A 10277-nucleotide genomic window follows, 5' to 3' on the forward strand; every position below is an offset into this window, starting at 1 on the left:
TTATTATTAAGATAAATGTTAGTTTTTTACCGAGTTTTGTTACCTATCCACTTGTTAATTGTAAACCGACATGATGCGATACCTATTGCGAATGCCGGTATAGAAAAACTTAAAATAAATAAATAAATAAATAAATAGTGAGCCAGTGGGGAACACCAGACATGGACCTCCTGGCAAACCGGTCCAACGCCCAACTACCCAGATACTTCAGCCGCAGGCGGGAACCTCAGTCCCAAGGGATCGATGCCCTGGTACAGACCTGGCCACAGGGGACTCTATTATACGCCTTCCCGCCGTGGCCCCTATTGGGCGTGATCATTCACAAGATACAGCTACACAGGGGACTAGTACTTCTGGTGGCACCAGACCGGCCAAGAAGACCCTGATACGCAGACATGAGGAAACTACTGGCAGGGACCCCCCTGCCGCTGCCTCCACACAGAGACCTGCTCCAACAAGGGCCGATCCTCCACGAGGACCCAGCTCGATTCTCTCTTATGGTCTGGCCCTTGAGAGGGCTTGCCTGTGAGAACGGATACTCGGGGGGGCTGTAATCGACACCCTGCTCCGAGCCCGCAAGTTCTCCACATCTTTAACGTACATTAGGATTTAGAGAGTATTTGAAGCATGGTGCGAAGACCACGACATCATACCACGCTCAGTCAAAATTCCCACGATATTGGAATTTCTAAAGAACGGACTACAGAAGGGATTGTCCCTCAACTCCATCAAGGTACAGGTGGCCGCATTGTCATGCTACGGCACCGAGAGCAACAGCATAGCCTCTCACCCGGACGTTTCACGCTTCCTGAGGGGAGTCAAACACATCGCCCACCACTAAAGTGGCCGGTACCTCTTTGGAACCTCAACCTGGTTCTGGATTTTCTAGCAGGAGCCTCCTTCAGGCCCCTCCGCGGACTGTCTCTCCGTCTATTGACTTTGGAGACAGCATTCCTGCTGGCAGTTTGTTCAGCCCGCCGCATTTCGGAACTACAGGCACTGTCCTGCCGTGAGCCATTCCTCAGACTCACCCCGGGAACCATCCAGCTACTCACGGTTCCTTCGTTCCTTCCCAAAGTGGTGTCACACTTCCATCTCAACCAAACCATCTCGCTACCATCGCCGGACGAGTTTAAGAATTCGAAAGAAGCTCGAAGTCTACATCACTTCAACATCGGCAGACTTCTATCCAGATACCTGGAAGTGTCGGAACCCATACGAAAAATGGACCACCTATTCGTTCTTCACAGCGGGAAGAGACAAGGGGAAGCGGCCTCACGGGCAACCATAGCCCGCTGGATCAAAGAAGTCATCAAGGCGGCCTACGTAGAAGCAGGCAAACCGCCGCCTCTACAAGTCAAGTCCCATTCTACTAGAACCCAGGCAGTGTCATGGGCAGAAACCAGAATGTTGTCAACCGCAGAGATCTGCAGGGTGGCGACATGGTCCTCCATCCACACTTTCTCCAGGTTCTACCACCTGGATGTTCAGGCTCGGGAGGACATGGCAATTGCAAGGACTATTCTAAGTGGGTCATGGGCAGCCTCCAACCCGGTTCGGGAGTAGCTTTTATACATTCCATTGGTTCTGAGTCCATCTGCTACACGGTAGGAAATGGAGAAATTACTTACCTGATAATTTCGTTTTCCTTAGTGTAGACAGATGGACTCAGCGTCCCACCCTTGGCTGCCGTTACTCATGGAATTTTCGAATGATTCAAGGGTAAGCCCTGCTTCCTTCACTTAGGACACCCACCCTGCCGGTTGTCTATGTTTTCCGGTTGAAGGCACTGGTGGTCTCCAGCTACTGCCAATTCGACCAGATCAAGTTAACCAAGTTATAAAGTTTAACCCAGTTATGAAGTTATTCAAGTTAATCAAGTAGTCAGTCACACATATATCCACAATGCTTTTCGAGGAGAATACTGAAGAGCTGCACTTCCTGCAGGGGTATATGTACTTGGGGCTGACGTCAGATTGAAATCTGATCCGTCTCCAACTGCTATCATGAGTACACTGTACCCATTGGTTCTGAGTCCATCTGTCTACACTAAGGAAAACGAAATTATCAGGTAAGTAATTTCTCCATTGGATGCCCAATTTTCCAGTTTCTCAAAGTCCTCCTGCAATTTATCACAATCTGTGTTGCAAACTGTTACGGACTGGACAGTGGACCCTTGGGCCGACCTGGTGGAGGAAGATGGTTGGAAGAGAGAGCTCCATGGAGATGAGACAGGCCAGGAGGCAGTAGCAAGATGAACGCAGGAACAGAATCTTCACCCTGGAGATCTGAGATCCCCCCCCCCCCGGGAGGAGCCCTTGAGGATCCAGACCTCTGGGACTTAGGCGGCAATAGCGAGACCAAAGCGAGGACGGAGCAGGAGTCGAGACAGGCGACAGACATGGAGTATCAGAGGTGAACCGGGAACAGGAACGAAGGAGACAAGCCAAGAAGAGTCTGGAAGATGAGTGAGATCAGGAACACAGCAACTGGTGCCTCCAAGGAGAGAACCTCGTTGCTAGGCAACATCCTTAGCCAGACGCCGGGCTTAAATACCTTGCCGGCGTCTGACATCATCAAGGAGGCAGGCCAGAGCTTCCTGCAGTTGAGTCTTTAAAACGGTCTCCCTCGCGCGTGCGTACCCCTGGGATGGGCGGTGTCTCCCTTGTGGAGACGCTGCCGCGGAGAGGCCAGGTAGGGCCGAAAAACACTGGACCCCGTTGCAGGCCGCGGCGAGAGAGGAAGGTAAGGGCCCGGTCGCAAGTCTAGCGACCGGGACCACAACAATCTGCTTGTGGTTTAACTACTCTGAATAATTTTGTATCATCTGCAAACTCGTCGTATTTTTTTCCAGATCATTTATAAATATATTGAAAAGTAAGGGTCCCAATACAGATCCCTGAGACACTCCACTGCCCACTCCCTTCCACTGAGAAAATTGTCCATTTAATCCTACTCTCTGTTTCCTGTCTTTTAACCAGTTTGCAATCCACGAAAGGACATCACCACCTATCCCATGACTTTTTTACTTTTCCTAGAAACCTCTCATGAGGAACTTTGTCAAATGCCTTCTGAAAATCCAATTACACTACATCTACCGGTTCACCTTTATCCACATTTTTATTAACTCCTTCAAAAAAGTGAAGCAGATTTGTGAGGCAAGACTTGCCTTGGGTAAAGCCATGCTGACTTTGTTCCATTAAACTATGTCTTTCTATATGTTCTGTGATTTTGATATTTAGAACACTTTCCACTATTTTTCCTGGCACTGAAGTCAGGCTAACTGGCCTGTAGTTTCCTGGATCACCCCTGGAGCCCTTTTTAAATATTGGGGTTACATTAGCCACCCTCCAGTCTTCAGGTACAATGGATGATTTCAATGATAGGTTACAAATTTTTACTAATAGGTCTGAAATTTCATTTTTTAGTTCCTTCAGAACTCTGGGGTGTATACCATCCGGTCCAGGTGATTTACTACTCTTCAGTTTGTCAATCAGGCCCACCACATCTTCTAGGTTCACCGTGATTTGGTTCAGTCCATCTGGATCATTACCCATGAAAACCTTCTCCGGTACAGGTATCTCCCCAACATACTCTTTAGTAAACACCGAAGCAAAGAAATCATTTAATCTTTCCGCGATGGCCTTGTCTTCTCTAAGTGCCCCTTTAACTCCTCAATCATCTAACGATCCAACTGACTCCCTCGCAGACTTTCTGCTTTGGATATATTTAAAAATGATTTTACTGTGAGTTTTTGCCTCTACAGCCAACTTCTTTTCAAATTCTCTCTTAGCCTGTCTTATCAGTGTCTTACATTTAACTTGCCAACATTTATGCATTATCTGTTCGATCCTTCTTCCAATTTTTGAATGAAGATCTTTTGGCTAAAATAGCTTCTTTCACCTCCCCTTTTAACCATGCCGGTAATCGTTTTGCTTTCTTTCCACCTTTCTGAATGTGTGGAATACATCTGGACTCTGCTTCTAGGATGGAATTTTTTAACAATGACCACACCTCTTGCACACTTTTTACCTTTGTAGCTGCTCCTTTCAGTTTTTTTTCTAACAATTTTTCTCATTTTATCAAAATTTCCCTTTTGAAAGTTTAGCACGAGAGTCGTGGATTTGCACACTGTTCCTCTTCCGGCCATTAAATCAAATTTGATCATATTATGATCACTATTGCCAAGTGACCCCACCACCATTACCTCTCTCACCAAATCCTGTGCTCCACTGAGAATTAGATCTAAAATTGCTCCCTCTCTCGTCGGTTCCTGAACCAATTGCTCCATAAAGCTATCATTTATTCCATCCAGGAACGTTATCTCTCTAGCGTGTCCCGATGATACATTTACCCAGTCAATATTGGGGTAATTGACGTCTCCTATTATTAATTACCGCACTACCAATTTGGTTAGCTTCCCTAATTTCTCTTAGCATTTCACTGTCCGTCTCACCATCTTGACCAGGTGGATGGTAGTATACCCCTATCACTATAGTCTTCCCCGACACACAAGGGATTTCTACCCATAAAGATTCAATTTTGTATTTAGTCTCATGCAGGATGTTTATCCTGTCGGACTCTATGCCATCCCGGACATAAAGCGCCACACCTCCTCCCGAGTGCTCCTCTCTATCATTGCGATATAATTTGTACCCTGGTATAGCACTGTCCCATTGGTTGTCCTCCTTCCACCATGTCTCTGAGATGCCAATTACGTCTGTCATCATTCACTGCTATACATTCTAATTCTCCCATCTTACTTCTTAGACTTCTGGCATTAGCATACAAACATTTCAAAGTTTGTTTTTTGTTTGTATTTTCATTCTGCTTTTTAATTGATAGGAATAAGTTAGAATGTTTTAGCTCAGGTGAGTTTTTAGTTACAGAAACCTGGACTACTTTTCTAATTATTGGAACCTCACTGTCGGGATGCCCTAATTCTAATGCATCATTAGTATCCTTTAAAGATACCTCTCTCCGAACCATGTGCTGCTGAGCGACTGTCGGCTTTCCCCTTTGTTCTAGTTTAAAAGCTGCTCTATCTCTTTTTTTAAAGGTTAGCGCCAGTAGTCTGGTTCCACCCTGGTTAAGGTGGAGCCCATCCCTTCGGAAGAGACTCCCCCTTCCCCAAAAGGTTCCCTAGTTCCTTACAAAACTGAATCTCTCTTCCTTGCACCATCGTCTCATCCACGCATTGAGACTCCGGAGCTCTGCCTGCCTCTGGTTACCTGCGCGTGGAACAGGGAGCATTTCAGAGAATGCTACCCTGGAGGTTCTGGATTTAAGCTTTCTACCTAAGAGCCTAAATTTGGCTTCCAGAACCTCCCTCCCTCATTTTCCTATGTCACTGGTGCCCACATGTACCAAGACAGCCGGCTCCTCCCCAGCACTGCCTAAAATCCTATCTAGGTGACATGTGAGGTCCGCCACCTTCACACCAGGTAGGCTTGTTACCAGGCAATCCTCACGCCCACCAGCCACCCAGCTATCTACATTCCTAATAATCGAATCACCAACTATGACAGCCGACCTAACCCTTCCCTCCTGGGCAGTAGGCCTTGGGGAGATATCCTCAGTGCGAAAGGACAATGCATCACCTGGAGAGCAGGTCCTTGCTACAGGATCCTTTCCTGCTGCACCAGGTTGATGCTCTCCCATCATGAGACCTTCTTCCTCCAAGGCAGCACCAGGGCTGCCAGTCTGAAGTTGGGACTTGACTACTATGTCCCTGAAGGTCTCATCTATATACCTCTCTGTCTGCCTCAGCTCCTCCAGGCCTGCCACTGTAGCCTACAGAGATCGGACTCGTTCCCTGAGAGCCAGGAGCTCTTTGCATCGCCTGCACATGTACAACTTCTCACCGGTGGGTAAAAAATCATACATGTGACACTCGATGCAAAAGACTGGGAAGCCCCCCTCTTGCTGCTGGACTGCTGCCTTTATCTCAAATTTGTTGTGCTCTTAGTTAATTTAGCTTGCTAGGGGAATAAGGATGCGTAACCTAAAGTCCCTTACATTTATATGGTGTATTTAATGTTAATTTGTCAAAGGTCTGCAAGAGGACGTTTAATCTGTTGGTAAGGGTTGGGTCACTCCTTCGTTTCAGATCAATCCCTGATTGGTTTCGTGTGTGAAAATGTCTCTTGTCCTTTTAAATGGAATAAGAGCCTCTGAATTAAAGGTGACCTGGGCTCTGTCCTGGAAAGGTGCCATCTGCACAGAGTAACACCAGCCATCCGTCTGAAGATATAAATCCAAGAATCTGCTTGCATGTGGGTGGGTGGGACAGAAAGATGCACTTGGAATAAAGCTCACAGGTTCACTGACCCTCTTCAGCCAGCAGCAGTGATCTCCAGGGATGGGTAAAATGGGTCCATCTAAGATCGGGGGATGAGTTGTCCTGGAGACAATCCCGAGCTGTCAGAACTGGGACTGATGACGAGAGATGTTGGGCTTGCTTCTGGGGACTGGGAAAGTGAAGAGAAGATCCATTTTGGGGAAAATTCTCTTTGAGAGAGTGTGGACGGGATGTTTTGTGACTTTAACTCATTCCTGCAACATTTGGCTGTGGCTGACTTGTGAAAGTTTTGTAGACCTTGCCTGTGTAGTTAATTTTGAAGTAAACTTTATTTTTCTTGTGGTGCATGTGGTTTGGACATTTTGTGTTTTCTTAAGGTTTCCTGATCCCAGTTTGGCCTTGCGGGTCCACAGACTCCAAGAATTAATTCCACCTTCCCAGTTGAGTGTGCCCAGTGGTTCTCTGGGGCTGAGAAGGTAGGTGCCCCCCCCCCCCCCCCCGCTGAAGGGGGGATTAGAGGTTCCTGAACGAGGGTGGAACCACAGACTCCCCTGATACATTGCAGCAGGTTTCATTACACAGAACTGGAGGCGGCTGATATGAACGTTGGGCTTTAGCATAAGAGAACATTGCAGGGACTCGTCGCTTTCATCCAGTAACTGATATAGAAGAAACATTCTGACAACAGACGAGGTTAGGGCTGTTCAGCTTGGAGAAGAGACGGCTGAGGGGGGATATGATAGAGGTCTTTAAGATCATGAGAGGTCCTGAACGAGTAGATGTGACTCGGTTATTTACACTTTCGAATAATAGAAGGACTAAGGGGCACTCCATGAAGTTAGCATGGGGCACATTTAAGACAAAAAGAATTTTCTCCGATTAAACTCAACGCACAATTAAGCTCTGGAATTTGTTGCCAGAGGATGTGGTTAGTGCAGTTAGTGTAGCTGGGTTCAAAAAACGTTTGGATAAGTTCTTGGAGGAGAAGTCCATTACCTGCTATTAATCAAGTTTACTTAGGGAATAGCCACTGCTATTAATTGCATCAGTAGCATGGGATCTTCTTAGTGTTTGGGTAATTGCCAGTTTCTTGAGGCCTGGTTTTGGCCTCTGTTGGAAACAGGATGCTGGGCTTGATGGACCCTTGGTCTGACCCAGCATGGCAATTTCTTTTGTTCTTATGTTCTTATAATCAATTAAGATAGGCAACTTTTCAATATATTTATAAATGATCTGGAAAGAAATACGACGAGTGAGGTAATCAAATTTGCAGATGATATAAAATTATTCAGAGTAGTTAAATCACAAGCAGATTGTGATAAATTGCAGGAAGACCTTGTGAGACTGGAAAATTGGGCATCCAAATGACAGAGGAAATTTAATGTGGATAAGTGCAAGGTGATGCATATAGGGAAAAATAACCCATGCTATAATTACACAATGAAATTACAACCCAAGAAAGAGATCTAGGCGTCATAGTGGATAACACATTGAAATCGTCGGCTCAGTGTGCTGCAGCAGTCAAAAAAGCAAACAGAATGTTGGGAATGGTTAATAAAACAGAGCATGTCATAATGCCTCTGTATCGCTCCATGGTGAGACCGCACCTTGAATACTGTGTACAATTCTGGTCGCCGCATCTCAAAAAAGATATAGTTGTGATGGAGAAGGTACAGAGAAGGCCAACCAAAATGATAAAGGGGATGGAACAGCTCCCCTATGAGGAAAGACTAAACAGGTTAGGGCTGTTCAGCTTGGAGAAGAGACGGCTGAGGGGGTATATGATAGAGGTCTTTAAGATCATGAGAGGTCTTGAACAAGTTAATGTAAAACGGTCATTTACTCTCTCACACGGATCCTATGAGGTCATTCTATGTGTCCTGACAAAGCTTGATTCCTGACCACTGGAAGCGTTCTGTAGTCACTAATGCTTCATTAATGCCTTTTTTTTTTTAATATCCAACAGATAATAAGGTGGCACAGGAAATGATAAAAGAGGAGAATAGAGAACATTCCATAAAATGGAGACTGCATGCAAAAAATGCCAATGTTTCCAAGGGTCCTGAGTGCAGAGAGACGAGGAGAATTTGGCAGGAGTCAGAGAAGAAGCAGAGAGACCCTGCAAGAGACTCATCGGATGAAAACACCGAGTGTGAGAGAAGTGACAGGGAGCTCACAGACATCCCTGAGCACCAGAGACACCCGAGAGCAGAGAGAGCCTTCCAAAGTAATAACAGTGATCACATGACTTCTGAACTCCATCAGGGAAAGAGGAACAGGAAGAAATCCTTTCTGTGTGACACCTGCGGGAAAAGCTTTGAAAATAAATCATGCTTACTATCTCACCAAGAAAGCCACACAGGAGAGAGGTCCTTTTCGTGCTCAGAATGTGGAAAATATTTCACACGGAAGCAATATCTAAGAAAACATGAGAAAATTCATACAAGAGAGAAACCATATCCATGTTCTGAATGTGGGAAAAGTTTCACTCGTAAGGATTCAGTAATAGAACACCAGAAGTTCCACATGGGTTTGAGACCATTTAACTGTACTGAATGTGGGAAATGCTTTGTTTTAAAAAAGCATCTAACAGCACATCATAGAACACACACAGGAGAGAAACCTTTTCCATGCAGTGAATGTGAGAAACGTTTCTGTAATCGTAGAGAGCTCAATAGGCATAAAAAAACCCACACCGGAGAGAGAGCCTTTCCATGCACAGAATGCAATAAAGCTTTCACAAGAAAGGAAGGCCTACACATTCACCAGAGAACTCACACAGGAGAGAAACCATTTCCATGTCCTGAATGTGGGAAAATGTTCAGTCGCCAGGATCTCGTACTGTCTCACTATCGAAAGCATCATCAGCCACCAACAATGAGGAAGAAACCCCCATACCTTTTCTCAGTGTGATGAAAAATTAGGTGTAAAATCTCAGCGGGAATGTCACTGGAGGGCCCATATGATAGAGAAACAATTTAAATGTACTGAATGTAATAAAAACATTCTTAACAAAGCATATTTGAGTATACAGTGGAGGATCCACGTAGGCAAGAAGCCACATAGTTGTTCTGAATGTGAAAAAAGCTTTTCTACGAAGGCTAGCCTTAAAGTTCACCTAAGAATCCACACCGGTGAGCGCCCTTACCAGTGTAGCGAATGCCAGAAGAGTTGCAGAGACTTCTCATCCCTGATAAAACACCAGGGAATGCACAGTAGGGTTAAACCTTTTCACTGCAATGAATGTGGGAAAAGCTTCAGAAAGAAGGTGACCTTATTAAAACACCAAAACCATCATGGCTGGCTGTAGTCTCCCTGCCCCCATGCATCTGCAATATTGCATGGATTAAGTATAAAGTGGAATTTGATAGCACTCTCACTCCTGGATAATGCATTTCCCTGAAATGCACAAGATAAACTATGAAAATGTGACAAACTATACTTTAACTCAGTGGTTATCAACTGGTGAGTCGGGACACAGTGGTGTGTCGCAGGACAGCAGATGGCTGCCTCCTTATCAGCCTGGGTGGGAGTTGGTTGACTTCTTTTACATTGGGAGGCTCCTCTCACTTCCTTCTTCTCTTCTTTCTGGCTCAGTGGGAGGCTGTTTCCTCCTTCACCCAGATCGGAGCGAGACATTGCCAGCGCCTGCTGTTCTGGGCCTGATGGGACGCAAACTCAATCTTCCCCTGCTGAGTCTGGGAGCGATGCTGCTGCTGATGTCGTCACCCTGTGGAGGGTGGGGGGAAAAGAGGTTGGGGGTGCTGGAAGATGAAGGTGGAATGGAGAGGGAATGTGGGGGCTGCCGAGCAGGAAGGGGTGGGAAATGGGGGGTGGTGTTAGCTGGGCAGAGAGGGAGATGAGATGAAGGGGGTAGAGAGAATCAAACAGGGGAGAGAGGGAGCACAGGGAAGAGGATGTGGGGGGTCGGGAATGCTGGGCAGGGGTGTGAGCGGATGATTGAAAGGGAGTATTT

General features: G+C 46.1%; 1 protein-coding gene across 2 annotated transcripts in view; it reads left to right on the top strand.

Moving 5' to 3' along the window:
* The window catches only part of LOC115083480 (oocyte zinc finger protein XlCOF26-like), a 32599-nt gene extending 22703 nt beyond the window's left edge, over nt 1-9896 (top strand). For both annotated transcript variants that reach the window (XM_029587334.1, XM_029587335.1), the window contains one exon: nt 8268-9896. In XM_029587334.1, coding sequence (XP_029443194.1) covers nt 8268-9214 — 947 coding nt within the window. In that variant the 3' untranslated portion in view covers nt 9215-9896. The remainder of the gene's footprint in view (nt 1-8267) is intronic.
* The last annotated feature ends 381 nt before the right edge of the window (nt 9897-10277 follow it).

The sequence above is a fragment of the Rhinatrema bivittatum genome, chromosome 2 (genome assembly GCF_901001135.1).
Source record: "Rhinatrema bivittatum chromosome 2, aRhiBiv1.1, whole genome shotgun sequence".
Classification (NCBI taxonomy): Eukaryota; Metazoa; Chordata; class Amphibia; order Gymnophiona; family Rhinatrematidae; genus Rhinatrema; species Rhinatrema bivittatum.